This window comes from Zootoca vivipara, chromosome 12 (assembly GCF_963506605.1).
Source record: "Zootoca vivipara chromosome 12, rZooViv1.1, whole genome shotgun sequence".
Classification (NCBI taxonomy): domain Eukaryota; kingdom Metazoa; phylum Chordata; class Lepidosauria; order Squamata; family Lacertidae; genus Zootoca; species Zootoca vivipara.
In genome coordinates, this window is record NC_083287.1 from 45,997,515 (window position 1) to 46,019,689 (window position 22,175).

Consider the following 22,175-nt stretch of genomic DNA (forward strand, 5'->3'; position numbering starts at 1 on the left):
AGGATGGGAGACACCTGGCTTGAGAGCAGTACATGTGAAAAGGATCTAGGAGTTTTGGTTGACCACAAACTTGACATGAGTCAGCAGTGTGATGCAGCAGCTAAAAAAGCCAATGCAATTCTGGGCTGCATCAATAGGAGTATAGCATCTAGATCAAGGGAAGTAATAGTACCACTGTATTCTGCTCTGGTCAGACCTCACCTGGAGTATTGTGTCCAGTTCTGGGCACCACAGTTCAAGAAGGATACTGATAAGCTGGAACGTGTCCAGAAGAGGGCAACCAAAATGGTCAAAGGCCTGGAAACGATGCCTTATGAGGAACGGCTTAGGGAGCTGGGTATGTTTAGCCTGGAGAAGAGAAGGTTAAGGGGTGATATGATAACCATGTTCAAATATATAAAAGGATGTCATATAAAGGAGGGAGAAAGGTTGTTTTCTGCTGCTCCAGAGAAGCGGACACGGAGCAACGGATTCAAACTACAAGAAAGAAAATTCCACCTAAACATTAGGAAGAACTTCCTGACAGTAAGAGCTGTTCGGCAGTGGAATTTGCTGCCAAGGAGTGTGGTGGAGTCTCCTTCTTTGGAGGTCTTTAAGCAGAGGCTTGACAGCCATCTGTCAGGAATGCTTTGATGGTGTTTCCTGCTTGGCAGGGGGTTGGACTGGATGGCCCTTGTGGTCTCTTCCAACTCTATGATTCTATGATTCTATGAACTCTGCCTTGTTTTTGCAAATATCTCCTTGAACACGATTTTAAAGGGTCACTGAACTGGTTCTTCTGCCCTATGTGTTTTTGTTTTTTAGAGGGGGGAAAATCCATGATCTCTTCTGTCAGTTTTATCTTTGAAGCTTCGGACATTTTGACCTGAGTAGATTTTTATTTTTATATGAATAGACCTTTGTTTTCCTCTTGAAGCAATATTAATCTAATCTAGAGCACCTGAATGTCTTTTATTGATTATGCGCCCCGGATTTTAGCTGTGCCCAAGTCTGGGTATATTATATTTGAGAAATCTGTTGAAATGTCTGTGTGCATCTTCTGTAAAATATTAAAGAGGCCACGGTCTGCTGTGCAGTGCTGCTGAACAAAAAACAATGGAACAGCAATGCGTCTCTTCAGTACCAGAGCTTGATGCATATTATATTTAAATCCTGCATTTCTTCCGTCAAACTCAAGGCAGCATCCATAGGGCTCCCAGGTGGTCTCTGTGACGAATATAGGACTCCTTTGAGTTGTTTATGACTCAATTAGGAGCCACTAATTACCGCCCGGCACGCTTTCTCTAGCGCCTCTGCTCCGTAGACCCGGGCTGGCAGTAAAACACACAGCAGAGTTCTTCTTCTTCTCACACACAGCGAAAGCTTGTATAGCCGTTGGATAAAAAGCCTCTTAAGAACACACAGAGTCCAAAGTGTTCTAATAACTACTGGAGTTTATTCTACAGAGAAAACAACAAACAACCTGGTGAGAGCGCAGACATCTTGCGACCGTCTCCCAGGCAAAAACGAAACCAACTGATACACACAGAAACACTTCTAGTACATTCTGTAACATGATATTCCTCAGTGGTCAGGTGGTACACAGTACACAGTTAACCCCTTCGGTTACTTGTTACTCCTCACACCCCCTCTCACCTGAACACTGGGGATAGCGGGTATCCAAACTTACCCCAAAACCAACCCTTCACAGAATTCCCCATGCCGTTGGAAACTCAAGGGTTTTGTGAACCCATCTGCTAGGTTCTCCTGGCTTGGACAATACCTCAACTTTACCAAGCCTACCTGTATGCTCTGACATACGTTTCGGAAGCGGATGTCTAAGTGTTTGGTTCTGGCCTTGAACTGTCCAGACTCCACCAGTCTCAAAGATGGTTGATTGTCGCCCCAAACAGTGATGGGCTGGCTACAATCACCCCAGATTTCCTGGACCAAACATCTGTAGTACTCCAACTCAGTGCATGTCGCAGACAACGCACAGAATTCGGCTTCCGTGGAAGACATTGCTATTAGGCTTTGCCTGCGCGACCGCCAACCAATCAGGGCATTTCCAAACTTGACTACCAAACCAGTCACTGACTTCCTGTCCTCCTGATTGGCCCAATCAGCATCTGCAAAACAAGTGAGTTGTGGCTCACCTTGCGCTGACATCTCCAAACAATACTCTTTGGTCTCCTGCAAATACCTAAGCACTCTCTTAATGCCATTCCAAGCATGCACGCTAGGTTTTGATGCTTCTCTACTGAGCAAATTGACTGCAAAAGCAATATCTGGTCTGCTCCATTGTGACAAATACAACAGACTCCCTAGCGCTGACTGAAACACTTCAGGACTCTCAAACGCTACTTTGTCCTTCACTTGTGACTCTTTCACAAAGTTTGTCTCCATGGGTGTTCTGACCCCTTTACAGTCAGACATTCTGAACTTCTCAAGCAAATGTTCAATCTTGCCTTTCTGACTGAGCAAAAAACTTCCATCCTCAGTTCTGTCTATCTGCACACCTAGATAAACACTCACTGCACCTAGATTCTTGAGTTTGAACCTCTTGCCTAGCTCCTTTGCAAACTTCTGCACTTGCATCTGGCTCTTTGCTAAGCAAATCAGGTCATCTACATAGACAAGCAACAGTTCTTGCTGTTCTCCTTCACCTCTGAGATACAGACAACTGTCAGCTAGACTCTTCCTGAAACCTAGGCTCTTCAAAACAGAATCAAGACATGAATTCCAATTTTTAGCGGATTGCTTAAGACCGTAGATCGACTTGTGCAGCTTCCACACCTGACCTGGCACGTCACTCTCAAACCCTGGAGGAGGCAACATGTACAACTCCTCCTGGAGGTCAGAGTTCAAATAAGCGGTGTCCACATCAAAGTGGTTGACCACTAGGCCTCTCTGCGCTGCAGTCGCTAAAAGCATCCTGAAAGATTCCGATCTCGAAGTCGGACTAAAGACATCTGTGTAGTGGATTCCTTTCTTCTGAGTAAAACCTCTAGCCACTAATCTAGCCTTGTACTGAGGCTCTCCAGTCACTGTGGGTTTCAGCCTGTAGACCCACCTACAACTGACTGCTTTCTTGCCTTCTGGCAACTGTGTGAGACTATACACACCAAGAGATTGCATGGAGTTCAACTCTTTCTCCATTGCAACTTTCCACTTACCAGCTTCCTCTACTGACAACTGTTGCACCTCTTCAAAGCTTTCAGGCTCACACACTGCTAGGTTCGCCCATACACTGACAGCTGAAAACCTTTCAGGTGGTTTACCTTTCGTGGTGCGTTTTGAACGCCTTGGTCCCACATCCTCCCCCTCTAAATCCGAACTGCTTGTCTCTGACTGTGGCTCTCTCGGACTAGCAGCACTGTCAAGAGACTTACTACGCTTTGCAGCCCCCTCTGGGCTTGCTTTGGGTGAAGTGGGTGACCTACCACGTTTGCTGTACTTCCCAGGCTTGACCTGGGGTGAAGTCGGTGCGCTTCTGACTACTTGCTTCACTTCCCTAGGAGCTACACCACTTGGACCAGCTGCCTGACCTGGATCTGGTCCTGCAGCACCTGGAACTCCAGCATCAGCCACCTGAGTTTCCTCTTCCTGGTCAAAACCTGAAGATCAGTCAAGAAGAACTTCGGGGTTAGCATGAATGCGTCTCCAGCCCTCTTGTTCACAGAACGTAGCACTCCTGCTAATGTGAACGCGGGTTTGGTCCCCCTCTGCTGGTACAAACCTCCAAGCCTTTGAGTTTGGTTCGTAACCACAGAAGATCATTTTCCTGGATCTTGATCCTCCCTTTCTGCGCTTCTGCTTCGGAATTAGAACCCAAGCCTCACACCCAAAAGTTCTGAAATAGTGCACCTTCGGAACTTTGCCATACAACATGTAGTAGGGTGTGTTTTCCACAACTGAATTAAAAGCGCGGTTTGAACAGTAATTCACAAATTTATAAGCCTCCCCCCAAAACTTCTGGGGTAGTCCTGCATCAAACAACGTTGCCTCTACCAGTTCAGACAGCGTTCTAAATTTTCTTTCAGCTAAACCATTTTCCTGTGGACTAAAAGGGGCGGTTTTCCTGTGCCTAATTCCCTTGCTGCGGAAGAACCCTTGTAGTTCTGCACTCAAAAACTCTCCCGCCCTGTCACTCTGGAAACACTGGACAGTGACGGAGAACTGCAGTTCTACTTCGGCTACCCACTCCTGTATCACTCTGGCAGCCTCCCCCTTCTCTTTCAGTGTTATGACCCAAGAAAAATGGCTGAAATCATCCAGAAGACACAAAACATATTTTGAACCACCTAAACTTGACGTTGACATCGGCCCAGAAATATCCAAGTGCACTAACTGAAATGGTTTTGTGCTCTTCCTTTCAGACCTAGGATAAGAGCATCTCTTCGTCTTCGCTTTCGCACATGCGCGGCACTGCAAGTGTTTATGACATGGCTTGAACCTGCAACCTTTGACAAAATCAGGGGCTTTTTTCACATAAGGAAAAGACATGTGACAATATCTTCTATGCCAAGCATGAATACAATCCTCATGAATAGCGCCCTCTGTGCCCTTTGGGGTATTTGCACTTTTAGCCTGAGCATCACCAGTGTTACTTCCACCTGCTTGCCCCCTCCCATCTAGGACAAACAGACCATCAGACCCAACAGTAACGCTTACCAGCTCAGCCCCATCTCTGGCAATTTTGCAAACACCATTGGCAAAACTTATTTCAAAGCCCTCACGCAATAAGCAAGACACACTTAAGAGACCATTCTCCATGCCTGGTACAACATAAACATCAAGGTTAGTGTCTAAGCATTGCATATAAAAAACACCCTTGCTTTTAATTGTTCCAGAAGAACCATCAGCAAGATGCAGGCTTTTTTCATCTTCAAGTGGCCTGCAGTTCAGGATCTGTCCTGAAGGCGGTACAAGATGATGGGTGCTGCCTGAGTCGATAATAAAAGTGAAACTGTCCTGCCCTTTGTTTCTAACCGTTGCTAAGGCAGCAGAAAGATGTTGGCTGGCAGGCTTATCTGTAGTCTTCCCACGTCCTCTGCCTCGGCGCTGCTGGCTGGTCCCACAACTACGTCCGCTGGGTTGCCTGGCACCTGGCTGAGTGACCTTGGCTGCTTCCGGAGCTGGGCAGAATCTCGCTACGTGCCCAGGCTGCTGGCACCGAAAACAAAGCCTTGTTGCGCACGCACTCACAGTGGATTCCTCAGTGCTTTTTCCTGCACCCCCACTGGCTTCTCTGCGCCCACGGCCCCCCTTCTCAGCCGATTCTTTCTGGCGTCGCAGTTCCTCATCCGCCAAACGACCAGAAACGTAAGCAAGCGTAAGCTCACCTTCAGGCATTGCCTCAAACGTTAAGCACAAATGCTCATAGACGTTTCCCAGACTAGACAGCAAGATCAAGGCATTGACACAGACTTGCTTGGCTTCAACAAAGTTGCTGCATCATTCACCTTCATTCTTGGGACCACATAACACATTTTTAAAGGAGATAACACAAATACACTTATAAAATCCCAAGAACTTTAAAGTAACACTGACAATGTAACACAGAGGCGCCGGATAAAGATCTACCCAAACAGGAAGCCCTGGATGACAAGGGAGGTACAGGGCTTGCTAAAGGCAAGAAATACTGCTTTTAGAAGTGGAAATAGGATGCTGTACAGCTCAGCCAGAGCGGATTTAAAGAGAGGTATCCGGGTGGCCAAAGAGGCATACATACAGCGGCTGGGGGATCACCTACAGAATAATAACACCAGGCAGGTGTGGCAAGGTGTACAGGAATTGACGGGGCAAAAATCCAAATATTCCTTGGTGGACGAGGGAGGGGCATCCCTTGCAGAGGAGTTGAATGTCTTTTCCCGCTTTGAAGCAACATCTGCAGCGACACCTGTGGAGGCTAGGCCACCATCACCACCGTCACCATCATCGGTGCAAAGGAATGTGGTATTCAATGTGGAGGAAGGAGAGATGAGGAAGGTGCTGAAGGGAATCAACTCAAGGAAGGCTACAGGGCCAGATGGAGTAGCTGGAAGGGTCTTGAGAGACTGCGCAGACCAACTAGCAGGAGTCTTCACTGGGATTTTAAATCGATCCCTAGCCCAGGCTACTGTCCCATCTTGCCTGAAGTCTTCTATTATTGTTCCAGTACCAAAAAAATCCAATCCGGAGAATCTGAATGACTTTCGTCCATTAGCACTTACACCCATAATTATGAAGTGCTTTGAAAAGCTGGTACGAAATTATGTCATTGCCTCCTACCAGAGGGACTGAACACATTCCAATTTGCCTACAAAACAAAAAGATCACCAGAGGATGCCATGGCGATTGCCCTCCAAGCTGTTCTTGCACATTTGGAGCAGCGGGGGAGCTATGCCAGACTGCTTTTTGTAGATTTCAGCTCGGCATTCAATACCATTCTACCGCGACGTCTGATAACTAAATTGGGAAATCTGGGGCTCCCGCTATCACTCTGTGGGTGGATACTGGACTTTCTTTCAGATCGCTCCCAGAGGGTCCGGTTGGGCCCTTATATGTCTAACATGCTTAGGACTAACACAGGAACACCACAAGGATGTGTGCTTAGTCCGCTCCTTTATACTCTTTATACGTATGATTGTGTCGCTGCCCACCCTAGAAACAGGGTTGTCAAATTTGCAGATGACACAACCGTGATTGGGCTCATCTCTGATAAGGAGGGTGAAACGGACTATAGAGATGAGGTGGAGCGGCTGACAGAGTGGTGCAGAGTTAATAACTTGCTCATAAATACAAAGAAAACAAAGGAGCTTGTGGTGGACTTTAGGAGACAGAAGAACGAGGTCCAACCACTTTTGATTGACGGAATTTGTGTGGAGAGGGTAACAACGTTTAGATTTCTAGGCATTGAGTTACAGGAGGATCTGTCCTGGAGTGTTAATACAAGGGGGCTTGTGAAGAAGGTGCAGCAGAGACTGTATTTTTTGAGAATTTTAAGGAAAAACCATCTTCCACAAAAGCTGCTGCTTGCCTTCTATCACTGTGCCATACAGAGCGTGCTCACGTACGGTTTATGTGTGTGGTACGGAAGCTGTACTTCCCAGGACAGAGCAGGGCTGTGTAGAATTATTAAAACAGCAGAGAGCATCATTGGCTGCTCACTCTTCACCTTAGAACAAATCTATACCACCAGGTGCCATAGAAAAGCACTAGACATATCAAGAGATCCAACGCACCCTGGTCACCATTTCTTTCAGCTCCTGCCATCGGGATGGAGATATAGAACTATGCAGGCAAGAACGAGCCGTCTCAGGAACAGTTTCTTCCCTAGAGCGATTTTGGCCTTAAATGGAAAGCCTGGACTTTGAAGTCATCTTATTTTACTTGTTATTTGTATTATATTTACTGTTTTTAATTAGGTTTTGTAATTTTGGATTATGCGGAATGCTTTATCTGAGTGGATGTAGCAACCGAGTAATTTCGTTGTTCCCGCAAGGGGACAATGACAATAAAGATATCTTAATCTTAATCTTAATACTTTTTTGAAACTTCTGTGTCTAATCTCTTGGTCTGTGGGTGTTCAAGATCCCCTGTTTCTAATAGATTGATCTGTTGTGGAATTTTCAATATACTAAGTCTCTCTCTGTGTGTGTGTGTGTGTGTGTGTGTGTGTACGCACACACACACACACACACACACACACACACACAGAGAGAGAGATGCCAGAGGTGCTTTGTGGCAAGAGAGTAATGGCATTTAGCAAAAAACACAAAACTGACAGCCTTGCAGAAGCATGATGCAATTCTATAATAGGATATTAAAACAAAGGCACAAGGTTGAGAGATTTCTAAGTAAACTCCCTACCATCTCCACAACTGTGTTTAAAGTTTAATGCAGACTTGTACACTTGGCAAGTTTGAGGCATCCTTTTTACCTGTTAGTGCCACGTTTCGCTAGCAGTCCTTTGGCAGTACTAGTTGACCTTTTGCAGTGAGCTAGTAACAAAGAATTTTATTAGGTGCAGAGTCAAAGGGGGGTGGGGGTGGAACAACACCACAAAAAAAGAGGAGCCGGATTGAGCAATTATTCCCAGTCTTGATTTAAAACCAAACACATGGGGGTGGGGGAAATGGGAATCTATGGCTGAAGGACTGTCAAATCCAAAGCCATGCTGCTCAGGGCAGAAGGGGTGGGGCGGGCAGCTGAAGGGAAGAAAAGTTTGGCAGCTAAAAGGCTGGCGTATTTCCCCTTGTGGAACACACCTCTGTATTCTAACACCTCACTTGCTGCCTCCTCCAACAACAGCTGCAAAGCTGCAGCAGCACTTCCGGCATCTATGCGGCTCGTGCAGCAGTATGCTTGCTGAAGTGTTGTGGCCTGGACTGGCTGCTTCTCCACTTGCTCAGACAGTCAGGAGCCTTTCTAAACAGTGCTGTCTGTGACTTGCCAGGAGAACGGCCAGGCCAGGCCAGCAGCATGCCAACATTGGGCTTAGGAAAACTGAAATGGTTGGGATGTGGGGGCTGCCATTGCCTGCCCCAGCATCTGCTGCCTGAGGCAGCCACTTCACACTTTCAAATGGTAGAGCCAGCCTTGCCTGCAAGGAGGTTGCTAGGCGGGGGGCTCTCATAGGTGTGCCAAAGTTCTAGGTTTTCTCTGATAAATTGTTCTGTATAATCAATACCCGTATTTTTCCGTGTATAAGACTAGGTTCCCCCCCCCCGAGAAATAAGTCAAAAATTAGGGGGCGTCTTATACAGTGGTACCTCAGGTTAAGAACTTGATTTGTTCCGGAGGTCCGTTCTTAAACCGAAACTGTTTGTAACCTGAGATACCACGTTAGCTAATGGGGCCTCCTGCTGCTGCCACAACGCCACCACGTGATTTCTGTTCTCATCCTGAGGTAAAGTTCTTAACCCGAGGTACTATTTCTGGGTGAGCAGAGTCTGTAACCTGAAGCGCCTGTAACCTGAGGTACCACTGTACCATACCTGCCAAGTCTCCCACTGAAAAATGCGGGATCAACGGCGGCACGGTACCGGGGGTTGCGTAGAAGCAACTTCCGGGGCCGCTCTGACCATGTGTGGGCACCAGAAATAGGGCAGAGCGGCACCAGAAGTCGCTTCTACGCATGCCCGGCGGCCATCTTGGTGGTGGCCGCATGGCGGTAGCCACCACCAAGATGGCCGCCGGGCATGCGTAGAAGCGACTTCTGATGCCGCTCTGCCCTATTTCCAGTGCCTACACATGGGCAAAGCAGCACCCAAAATGGAGGCTCCCTGGCAGGTAGGAAATCCGGGGGATTTCCGGGATTTTTCTCTATTCGGGAGAACAGCGGGAAACGGATTAAAATCCGGGGTTTCCCCGCGAAAAACGGGGTACTTGGCAGCTAAGCACTGTACATGGATAGTGCTGAGGGTGGGCTGGTGATTGGTTGTTGCCGCAAAAATAGGGGGCGTCTTAAACAGAAAAATACAGCAATTAAAAGAATGATTTCAGAAGTTCTCAAAGAAGGCTTAGGTTTGGGGTGTGTGTACCGTGTTTCCCCCTTTTTAAGACACCGTCTTATAACTTTTTCCCCTCAAAAAACCACATGGTGTCTTATTTTCAGGGGATGTCTTAGTTTTATTATGTTTTTATGGTACCTATGGTTCCGGGCAGTGGGGCGGCAGGCCTCCTCGGCATGGCCAGGAAGAGGCCAGGCCGCTGGCTCGGCGCTCCGCCCAGTGATGCCTTTGTCGTGGTTTATTTAATCCCACCCCACCCCCAGCCAACCGCTCCGAGGTTCCTGCTGCTTTATTTGGGGGGGGGGGCGTGTTTCGCGAAATAAACGCATGAGGATGAGGAGGGCTGAGGGATCCCGCCCGGCCTTAGGCAGGCCACCCGCGCGCCTTCCACCCACCGCATGAGGCCGGCCTCCGGGGAATGCGGGGCCCGGGCAAGGCAGCACCGAGAGCCCCCACGGCCGCCGGGAGACGTGACGCAGCCGCCGCCCACGCAGCCATCACCCTCGCTGCCGCGTCCCTTTCATGCCTCTTGCTCAAAGCGAGGCACGGCGTTCACTGCACTTGGAAGGAGCCGGGTGCCCATGGATCATGCAGCAAGGGCCCTCCCGACTCCTTCCCAGGCGCCCCTTTCTCCTCCTCCTTGCCGGTTCCGGGCGGTGGGGTGGCAGGCAGGAAGAGGCCAGGCTGCTGCGGCGCTCTGAGCGTTCGGCGCTCTGCAAGGCGCTGCTGGGCGCTCCGAGCGCTCGGCGTGGCAGAGCGCTCCGCTCTGCAGCCGCCGGTACCGGGCGCTGGGGAGGCAGGCCTCCTCACCGGGTGCTCCGGCGGTGCAGAAGGGGCCAGCAGTGCTCCCGCCGCTGCCTGTTGCCCTGGTGGCGCAACACCGCTCTGCCTTGGGCCATGCAGCCCACGACGCTCCGGCGGCGCGGAAGGGGCCAGCAGCGCTCCCGCCGCCGCCCGTCACTCCAGCCGTGCAGAAGCGCCCGCGGGCCTCCCGCCGCCGCTCAGCCTTGGGCCATGCAGCCCCCAGGGGCGAGCAGCGGCCTCGACTCCGCCTGGCCCAGCAGCAGCAGCAACAGCAACAGCAGCGGGAGGACAAGGACAGCGCTGCTGTCCGGTCCCGCTGCCTCAAGGCGAGCGGCGCTGCTGCGTGAAGGTATGGCTTATTTTCAGGGGGTGTTTAATATTGAACAAATGCTTTAAAAGCCTGCTATGGCTTACTTTCTGACTACGGATTAAAAAAGGGGAAACACGGTATGTGTGAGAAGCTTGGCTCTTTGTTGAGTTGACTGTTTTCCTCATGACTTTTAATCTGTTCTGTGCAGCCAATGGCTAGGGACGGTTGCAAACAGGCCACAGTTACAGTTTAAGATACCCTCTTTTATAATGAGAGAAAACTAGAGCCAACATTATGTTACTAATGTGCATTATTTCTTAATATGCAATGTTACGTAATCTTGCAATAAGTTTAGCAACTATTTTTGTAGCCGTTAGCTACAGTCCTTAAGACACTTCACTTTTAAGAGTAGGCGTGCTTGATTTCTAATGGAAATGATTTCCACAGTAAATTTGTCTTAGAATAGCAGCCTAGCACGTTTTATGCAAGTAACTATTCTGAGGGTCATCCTGATCTTGATCTGTAGGTATAAATAGTTTGCCTTGTATCCTTCCTGACGTTGGACAGTACTCATAAAGGGACTAAAACAAATGCTTTCCTTCATTTCAGATTTTGGCTGAAATTTGCATGTGTGTTAGTGTTAAACTGATTGCTTCCTGCCATCTAGCCTCTGGGATAGCTCAGTCGATAGAGCAAGAAACTCTTAATCGCAGGGTTGTGGGTTCAAGCCACACTTTGGGGAGGGGGAGATTTCAGGTCCTTCGTGGTCCTGTCCCAACTTTACAATTCCGCGATTCTATTATCCTTACGGCTATCAGAATGCATGACCCTTTGTTCTGTTTCTTAAGCACTGGGCAACATTTAAAATTGTTTTTTTTCATGTCTTCAGCTTTTGGAAATTAACTGGACAGGACTGACCAATCTTCTGGATATTCCAGGACTAAAGTAAGCCGAAAATTGAATATGAAACTATTTTTTAAAATAAGTGTTTGTGTGTGTGTGTGTGTGTACAAAATTACACAAGATAATTCCAAAGAAATAAATGTTTGTGTTCCATCTGGTCTCTGCTATACTTTTTGGGAAACTGCCAATGTGATAGGTTGAGTTGATAAACACACTACATCTAAACATTGGGATTGGGCAGTGCTTAACCATAGCCCTCAGTGATATCTTGAAAACTTTAGAAGAAGAGGGATTGACAAATGTTCTGGCTTTTAGCTTTTTCAATGTGCATGCACGTAAGTTTTTTAATGATTTTTTTAAAGACAACAGTGGTAGTAGATAAGAATTTGCAAATTGAACGGTACAAAAAGGCTTGCAGTCATGGGTAAGGAAAGTACATATGGGGCGTTGGAAATGCTCCTAAAGACCCAAGCTAGCTGTTTTGCAAGCTGCAAACTGCATCTTGTACAGTTTGTTTTGAGTTCCAAAACCAGCCAAAAGAGTTGCAAAATTATAGGTGGCAAAGGTTAACTTTGCTTTGCTGTGAGCTTTCTGGTGAATAGCATCATTTGTAATTTTCAGCAGTATAACATTTGGAAGAAAACAAGGTGTTTCTATGCAGGAAAAAAACTGCTAGCATTCTAGCTATATTTGGCTCACCCATCCAAAGGAAAGAATGCAGTCAGTCTACTTTTGTTGCAGTCAAGAGAAGTCCCAGACTTGAGGTGGTGCATATTTGAGGCTAACTTGAAAAGCTCCACCCAGTACTGTAAACTCTGAAATCTTATGCTTACTGTTGATTAATTTCTCTCTCCTTCTTGAGCTCTCCATTTGGGACAAGCTTCTTGTGAATCTCTCTGTAAAACTTTCAGGCATAACTGAGTATCTTTGTTTCTTATTGCTGTCTCCAAATGCAGTAAGAAATTCTTAAGGTTGCTTTATTACAGTACTTTTGAGAGGGTGGGGAGAGACTATGCCAGCTTTTTTGTTGTTGATTGCCTCTTGATGAAATTAATTGGGGTGGGGTGGGGGATGCAACATTTAGGTTTCTTTTACAAAAACTTATTGCAGAAGTTCATCGCAGACTCTAATTATAACTTGCAGCCATGTGGCCATTTCCACTGGTTGGGCATGTTGGTGCCCCAGTTTGTCCTGCTGTGCATTTAATGATGTGCACGAAGCACCTGCTAGCACCTGCAAATGTGTTTACATAATTACTCACTGTGTTGTGGCAGTATGGTGCTCTTGAGTCAGCAGATCCTCACACTAAAGCATAGCCGGCTTTTGTGGGAGCCTGCCCACTCCCTGGTTGGATATTGATTCCATCCCTCCAACCTCTGGAAATCTTTATTTCACAGTCACACTGGGATCGTTCATATCAACTTATTTTTAGGAAGTGACTAACTACCTTGAATACCCGCAAATCCAGACTAAATTGACCTATGTGAAAATAAAAATTGTGCTTTCTTTTTTTATATTTTTAAAACGAAAGTGTTGGCTGACTTGTTAAAAGCCTTTAAAAATGTTTTTAAATTGACCGTTGGCTCAAAGCTATAAAATATTGTGCAACTTCCTAGTAGAGAGAGAAAATATAAATAAGCTAATGACTTTATATGATTTCAGTGAATCCAAGTGTTAAGGTGCCGTGTTTCTCCGAAAATAAGACACCGTCTTATATTTATTTTTCCTCAAAAAAACAACAACACCAAAACAACAACAACACTATGGCTTATTTTCAGGGGATGTCTTATATCCCTTGAATGCTTAAAAATCCTGCTATGACTTATTTTATGGCTACATTGTCTTTTCGGAGAAACAGGGTAGTATGCCTGCATTCTACTTCTGTTCCTTTGAGTAAAGTGTATTATTACCGGTATTAATGTTTTCAAAACTTCCAAACGCAGTGCTGCAGACTAGCTTCTCTCCTCATATAAAATTTAAACACTGTGTGTGGTGTTCATTTGATCTGTACTGATATCAATAGGGCTCAAATGTTTTCTTGGATGCCACAGTAAAAAAGTGAAAGTCTAAGTTCTGAAGAGCTCTAGCTACAAGGCTAGATGAAACATTACAAGGATTGCACACCTATCAGTTGTTTTCAGAGAGAGAATATGCTCCTCCAATCTACTTAGCCTCACTCTATTGTTTTCACCATCATTTAATAATGTAATAATGTCACATGAGACTCGCACATTCTCTTTTCTTTCCCTTATCTGGCATTCAGCTTCTCTGTACACTTAATAGTTTTGAAAAATGGCTATATAAACTGGTTGGATGATGAAAGGCATGGCCATTTCCCATTGTTGACTCTTTCCCACTGTTTGCCTGCCTGCTTGTTGCAGTACTGTAGACTGGTTGTAATATTTTATACCGATGTTCTGAAAAATTCTGATTCCTGATCAGAATGGATGGTGTACTACATTAGTACCTAATTTGCCAAGCGTAGACTTCCCATAGCATCTTCCTGCCCTCGCAAAAAATTATTACGAAAGAAGATTGACAAATGTCCACATACAGTCATACCTCGAATTGTGTTTGCTTCACGTTGCGTTTTTTCAGGTTATGAACGCGGCAAACCTGGAAGTGTTTACTTCTGGGTTCGCCCTTTCACACATGCGCAGGAGTGATCTGCATGCTTCGTGCATGCGCACGATCAACCTGTGCACTTTGCGCATGCGCAGGAGCACTCTATCATGTCACATGCATGTGCAGAAGCGGCGCTCTACTTACGGACTTTTCGGGGTGCGAACGGTACCCCGGAACAGATCACGTCCGTAAGTAGAGTTACCACTGTATGTGCTGATACCTTAAGGCTGATGTACTTGTGCAAGCTGCTTTGACTTCCTCCCTGGTGTTGTTTGCACTGACATAGCAAATTGTGTGACCTGGGATAACTCAGTCTCAGAGCACGAGACTCTTAATCTCAGGTTTGTGAGTTTGAGCCCGACATTGGGCAAAAGATTCCTGCATTGCAGGGGGTTGGACTAGATGACCCTCAGTGTACCTTTCAGCTCTACAATGCTGTGATTCTATGAGTTTGGATCAGTTCATTACTGTGTGACTTCCACATGCTCGCAAGCTCCGAGTTCAGTCACCTTAGTGGTGCATGTCATGTGCTGTTTCATTTGAGCAAGCTTCCCCTTAGAAAAGCAAAGTAATTAACTTTTGTTTGTTGATTACTTTAAGCTAAGATCTGTTTCATCAATATATGATGTATGAAACAATAAATTGGAGTAATGGGCCTTATTTTCTATTCAACGGTATTTTATAGCAAACAATTAAGGCAACCGGAAGAAGAATGAATCGTGTTTATACAAAGCCTCTTATTTCTGCCCCTTTATTCTGGGCTACTGTTTCCATCTTGTGGCCATTGAAGGTAACAGTGCTTGAGATCCACGTTGTAAACTGTGGAAACTTCAGTGTTTCCATTTTGGGATCATTGTAGGCTCTCTTAAGTGGTGGATGAATCTTATGTACCGTATTTACTGGAATCTTATGCTCACCTTTTTTGGACAAATTACTGCTAGGTTGCAAAAATTAAGGTGCGCATTAGATTTGACGGCAGATTTACATTCGCCAGCAATATCTTTTTTGGTTTCAAAGATCTGAAAGCCGAGGTGCACATTAGATTCGATGGTGCATTAGACTCGAGTTAATACGGTACATCTAGGGGAAGACTGATGATAATGCAAATGTAGTAAATTCAAATGTATAGCACTCTCTGACCCAAGGAAGCAGGGCTGGTGTCAAGGCAGTTGTTGCGGGAACTAATTCACAGCAGGGATCCCATTGACAAGAGCCCTCGTAGCTCATGTTGAGAGGAGGTAGACCCCTAGAAAGGTGTCTTGGGATGAGGGATGGGATCCCATGTAGGGTGTCTTGGTCAAGGACTGACCAAAATCTTGCTATTTGGGTCAGTCCTATATATACCTCTCTCTCTCTTTTTTTTTTTTACAAAATTGAATGTGGATGAAAGGGAAAATCCATGAATTTTGAGAAGCCCACAGAACTAGCACAGAATTTTAACCAATGCGTAAATGGGGCTGAACAAATACTTTTGCCGGCTGCATATATAGGTAGATTTGCTGTATGCTCTATAAACCTGGTTGTCTCTTTTTAATTAGAAGATGAAGAAATGTTGGAAGAGTAATTGTGTTGACAGTTTGCCTGGAAATTTATTTACACTCCGGAGTTGAAATTCCTTACCCAGCAATGTTAACAGAAGCGTAAATAACTGTGGCTTCAGCAAATGTAATAACTGTTTAAGTAGTGATAGTGTGTCAAAGTGCAGCTAAGGCAAGATGTCTTAAAAGAACTTCTCTTCTGTTTTCTTCCCAATAGCGGTTTATCAGACACTATCATATCAGACATCATATCCAATTACCTGGTGCTCCCAAACAGGATCACTGTTCCTCTCATCAGTGAGGTACAGATTGCTCAGTTGCGATTCCCCATACCAAAGGTAAGAATTTTAGCATAAAATTATAAAAGAATACAGTGTGAACTCAGTATCATTTGAGTAACCTTTGCAGAGCCATTCTGATTCGTGAAAGTTTGATAAACATTATTTGTGAAGACCCTAAAAATCTGGATGCTGAACGTATGACAGTAACTTCAGATGGGTTTAGCCTTCCAACGTGAAGCTAGGAATTTCCTTCCCTGTCATGGACTATATTTGAACTGTTCATTTCCTTAACACAGGTTTTACTATTTGTATAACTTAATGCTTATTTTGGGTAAAATTCTGAAATGATGAAGCAGTACAAAATCTAATGCAGCAATATCAAAAGTTCATATGTGGAAAAAAATAGACCAAACTTACTTCTGGAATGTTCTGGATAACCAGAGAAACTAACAGGAGCAGGCAGTTTTCCACAGGTACTTAAATCTTGAGACTGAGGGCAGACCAGGTGACTGATCAAGTCTGTACCTGCTTAGCTTTAACCAGTGCTTTTTTCCCCAAAATTTTTTTTAGAGGTACTCTCATTTTCCTAATCATGTTGAAATATTGCCCCTCAATGAGGCCAAACTTAGATTCACAAAATGTTTAGGGGTATGTGAACTCCTGCGTCCCTCTTTGGAATCTAGTACTGCTATGGACAAACATGCACTGGGCTCCAAATCAAGATTAAAGAAATATAATCCAAAATAATAATGAATTTGCTTTCTGTTCTGTCATAAATTGGCAGAACATACCATCCAGTCATAGATACATGCCCTTAGAACAGAATCTACTATGTAGACTTACTGTACTATGCAGGTAACCCAGAGCAATCTGTGACCAGAAACCGATGAGGATTGATCCAGTCAAGTTAATGGTCAGTCATCCTGCAGTGGAAAGAATTTGTGTTGATACTTTATTGTTGAGTACTATATGATGGATAACGTATTTCTTGCATCTTGACAGGGTGTACTAAGGATACACTTCATTGAAGCTCAGGATCTTGTGGGGAAAGATACTTACCTAAAGGGAATTGTTAAAGGGAAGTCTGACCCGTACGGAATCATTCGTGTGGGTAATCAAATTTTCCAAAGCAAAGTCATCAAAGAAAATCTCAACCCAAAGTGGAACGAAGTTTATGAGGTACACAGTTTAAAATTGCTGTTCGATATCGGTACCCGTTCTTCAAACGGAATTAAAATAGAGCGTTTGAGGGCTAATTCCGTATACATCTTTCTTATGGAGAGATAATTACCTTGTGTGTCTTTTCTGCTGCTGGTGCATGGACTACTGCAGCTGTCAGCACAACAGATTAGTTCAGGTATAATGCCAAGCTATAGTTTGGTGCTGTGTGAAACGATGATGATGATGATAGTAGTAGTAATAATAATAATAATAATAATAATAATAATAATAATAGACAAGATAGACAATAATAATAATAGACAATAATAATAATAGACAATAATAATAATAGATAATAATAATAATAATAATAATAATAATAATAATAATAATAATAATGGACAAGACTAACTTAGCACCATTAAATTCAGTGGCTCTACTCTGAGAAAAACTTAAGTACAACCCGTTCACCATAGATAATTTCTGGGTGGTGTTGCTAAGCCACTTTGTTTTGAAGTTAAACTGTGTAAAAAAAATCATTCTAAAAAGGTGAGGATGTAAAAGAGTTTTTTGTTGTTGTTCGTTTTTATCTATATAGTAGTAATAAATCCTAATGGTTTATCAGCATCCTTGTAATCAGACCTGTGCGTATCCTGCATTTCTCTACTTATACATAATTCTGTAGTAATAGGCATTTTGTATAATGTAGACACAATAAAAGGCATGTCAGATATTTGTGCTGAATCGGCTCTCTTATTCACGACTTCATTTGCAGGCCTTAGTGTATGAGCACCCAGGACAGGAATTGGAGATTGAGCTCTTTGATGAAGACCCAGACAAGGATGACTTCCTGGGAAGGTAAATGCCAAGCAAGATACATTTATGATATTGGCAAAAAGGAGTTGTTTTTGTACTTTCTTCTGATTTGAATGTTAATAGATAAAATTCCATGCTTCCAGTGTTTTAAATATTTTTAGTCCATGTTTTCTCTTTGTGTGCCACTGCAAAAATCCATTTTTCTATAAATGAAAGGGAAGGGAAAGTTGAACTCAGCAGAACCTGAAGAAAAATAGTTAACATATCCAAATGCGGTATACACAGAACAGTTGCCTTTTCAAAATGCCACGATACTGCATGCATGGCATTTTAAAAATACCTACCGTACATGCTGAAAAGAAATAAATGTAAGTGTTAAAAGTAACAATAAGTTCCTACCTAATTCTTATGCTCTATTGCTTTTACTATTGTAACATATATCTGGCTTTAGCTGCCTGATACGTTGCCTGAGGAATAAACCATAAAAAGCTCATATGTGCCCTCATGGAAGCCACGCTCTGTTGTTTTCCCCAGAACACCATGTTATCGCAATTCAAGGACCTAATTTATGTCTTTCCCACAACAATTGCAATGTGGCAATCTTCTTCAAAGCTCTTAACAAACAGTCACCCTTTGCTTCATATAGACTTACCAAATTCCTTTCTTGCCCCATGAGAACTTAGATGCTGTTCTCATTCTACTCATTCTTTATGGACTGCTTCACCCAATATGAACCAACCCAGACTCTGCAGTCATAATCTGAGGCACTTATTTGTATGCTTTCTCCATCATGAGAGGTCTGGAGGGTGGCAACACAAGAATGGTCCTTTTCTGCAGTGTCCCCCCCCCCCCCCGTCTGTGGAATGATCTCCCTAGGGGGGCTTGCCTGGTGCCTTCATTCTATACTTTAGGTGCCTGGTGAAAATGTTTCTCTATAACCAGATCTTAGCATTCTAAGACCTTTAAAATGTGTTTGTGGGAGTGGGTGTCACTGGTTTGTTTTATTACAAGCTGCAACCATTTTGCGCATGTCCAATTGACACACAACCTTTTGAACCCAGAAAGGGACAGGAAGGGCTTGTGCAGAATGGGCTTATGCATGCTTTGCCAACATGCGTGGGGGCAAGGACCAGAACCTCTGCCTGCATTATGTATTTTGTGTTCTCATTTTGTATTTTTATGTTGTGAACTGCCCTGTGATCTTCAGATGAAAGGCGGTATACAAACTTAATAAACAACAACAACAAATTATCATAAGGATAGCATGAATATGATTAGATTAACCCACCATCCTTTTTTAATATTTCATTGGTCCCTCTAACTACACAACTTACAGAAGAGATAATGATATTATTCTAATGTGTTTTTCTCCTAGTCTAATGATAGACCTAATTGAGGTTGAAAAGGAGCGCCATTTAGATGAGGTAAGTCTCTACCTGCTCTTTGGTGGGAAGGGTGTAGCAGGGGCTCATACTCTGAGGTGGTCAGCCTACGGTGCTTAATCACACTTCAGATTCAAATGTTGAAGGATTTGATGGACCTTCCTTCCAAGATCGCAGCCTCTCTCTCTGCAGCAGATTTCTACATTTTTATAACATTGTTTATGTGGAACCATTGAAACATCATCTCTCCTCTGTGTCAATTTGTTATGATGGCAGGCATTCCAAAGTCGTAGAATTGTGGCGTGAATGGTCACAGCCTATGGAAGTCACTGATAGTCATTGGTTAAAATGTTTTTTGTAAGGAAGTGTTTCTACAATGTCTTAACATGAAGTCATTTTATTGTAGTGTTAGAGCATGGATTGAATGTAAAAGATAAATGGGAATCATGTTGACTTAGCATAATGAAACTAACCGACAAAAACAGCTATGTCAGTGCACCATTTCACAAAGTACCAGTAGTATGTCATGAAACAGGAATCTATAATATCATAGGATGACATTAGTGAATGGCTTTGCTTCTCACAGTCTTTTATTTACTTTGCCTACAGTGGTTTACTTTGGATGAAGTTTCCAAAGGAAGATTGCATTTAAAACTAGAATGGCTCACATTGATGCCTACTGCAGAGAATCTTGATCAGGTATTTTGTTTTATCTTACCTTTTTAATACATGGTCTCGCAGTTTTAAACAGGGCGTTCTCAATATAGATAAGAACGAAGACCTGGGTCTATACGCACACACAAGTCATACTGCTTGATAAACAATGGTTTGTTATTGGATGTGCAGGAGCCACACTGAGCTTCAGGCATCCATGCAGCTAGGAAGAGGACTTCAGAAGCTTTTACTTTCTGTTTTATGTAAACCGTGGCTTCGTGTTTTGTCCAAACTGGGATCGTGGTATACAGAAGCCACCTTCATAAGCCATGGTTTAGAGTTGGCTTGAATTGATTCAGAGTACAGTGGTACCTCGAGTTACAAACACTTCAGGTTACAGACTCCGCTAACCCAGAAATAGTACCTTGGGTTAAGAACTTTGCTTCAGGATGAGAACAGAAATCGTGCTCTGGCGGCACGGCAGCAGCAGGAGCCCCCATTAGCTAAAGTGCTGTCTCAGGTTAAGAACAGTTTCAGGTTAAGAACGGACCTCCGGAACGAATTAAGTTCTTAACCAGAGGTACCACTGTATACAAAGTCCATGGTTCAGGTAAAACAGAAAGCAGAAAGAAAAATTGTTCTGAACCCTCCTACGGCCATGTGGGAGGTGGAGGGAGGAGAGTCGCACAGTTACTTGTGCATGTCTTATCATGGCATTCTAACAGAGCGCTCCCCCCCCCCCCGGGCAATTTTATTAACTTGAATATTTCTTTTAAATTATGCCTCTCTTACTTTAGGTTCTAAAAAGCATTCGAGCTGATAAAGATCAAGCCAATGATGGCCTTTCGTCAGCATTGCTTATTCTCTATTTGGATTCTGCAAGAAATCTGCCAGTAAGTCTCTTTGTGGTAATGGTATTTCTCTTTGAGTGATTCCCATTTTTTATTCTGTCACACGTTGCTTATTACTAAGCCACTTTGCCTCACTAACTCACATTATGCCATATTTTTAATTACATTTTCATCTGCATTCTGCAACATTAACTTCCTTTATAGTAAACACACATTGTGATGGAGTCTGTTTGCGGCGCTGGTCTACCAATTGCATTTTCAGCAGAACTTATAAAATATTTTGTTTAAAGTTGTAGGCTTGAAAGAAAATGCACGAGCAGTCCATGAAAAGAAAAGTGTGCCAAGCCCAATAGAAGTATATTCACTTGGATTCAAGAATTGATACTTTGGGGGCTTATATCTGTGTGTTTCTACGGTTAGGGCTGCAGGCTTAGGTACGCTTAGTAAGACTGATTGGTTTGGGTCCTGACTTTTGTTCCATGAACAGCAGGAGAGTTGTGCTGACAGAAGGCATTTCCGTGAGTGAAACTCTGCTTCTGTGAATGGAAGATCGGGGGGGGGGGGGATCAGAGACCCAAGGTGTAGAATTCAGTCTGAGTCAGCATGTAGGATCATGCTCCATGTTTTATGATGGCATTGTTTGAAGTTGGCCACTGTTTTGTGAACATGGGAGTATGCACATAAAAGCTTTTGTTTACTTCTTCAAAATAGCAGCTCCTATATAGTAGTACAGGCTCTACTTGCTTCATTAAAAAACTCATAATTCTGCAAGTGCAGATCTCCTGCCAAGGCCAACCATTTGATGTGCGTAACATAATACCATTATTCCTTATAAGAGAATTCCCTGATTTCGGCTGTATGTCTTATGAGGTCTTCTCAGGCACAAAAGGAACCCTGAATGAAAAGAGAAATTACAAAGGCAGGGAATTACTTTTTTTAAAAAAATGAACCCAAAGTGCTGCTCTTAAGGAGTGATGATTTTCAGGGAACATTTCCAAAATGCGAAAAGGAAAAGTGAAGGAAACAAGGATGCTTCACTTGGAAACCACAAGCTGCAAAGACCCAAAGATAGGGCAGGGCCATCTTCTGCGGGAGAAGCTGAGCAGAAAGATCCAGTTGCCTTTCGGCTATTTTTCTGTATACTTCTGCTGGGCAGTTGGGAGCTACTACTCTCCCAAGAGTAGACACTCTTTCATTGTAGGTTGTTCCCTTATTCTGTTAATGAGTAATAGACTTGGTCATTTTTTAAGGCTGAGTCAAAGACTGCTCCTTCTTGACTCCATTCATATCTGTCTTTTGAAGAGATGGCAAACTTATTAAGTACCTTGAGTCTGCCTGCTCCTTGTTTTCTGCCATGCAGACCAAATTTCAGAA

The 22,175-nt window shown here is 44.0% G+C and overlaps 1 protein-coding gene across 3 annotated transcripts in view; it reads left to right on the plus strand.

The window, feature by feature from the left end:
- ESYT2 (extended synaptotagmin 2) overlaps positions 1–22,175 on the plus strand; it is a 79,648-nt gene that overhangs the window by 35,823 nt on the left and 21,650 nt on the right. For all 3 annotated transcript variants that reach the window (XM_060280900.1, XM_035128852.2, XM_035128853.2), the window contains exons 7-13: positions 11,480–11,535; positions 15,874–15,994; positions 16,940–17,116; positions 17,874–17,956; positions 19,290–19,338; positions 19,906–19,995; positions 20,748–20,843. In XM_060280900.1, the coding sequence (XP_060136883.1) occupies positions 11,480–11,535; positions 15,874–15,994; positions 16,940–17,116; positions 17,874–17,956; positions 19,290–19,338; positions 19,906–19,995; positions 20,748–20,843 (672 nt within the window). The remainder of the gene's footprint in view (positions 1–11,479; positions 11,536–15,873; positions 15,995–16,939; positions 17,117–17,873; positions 17,957–19,289; positions 19,339–19,905; positions 19,996–20,747; positions 20,844–22,175) is intronic.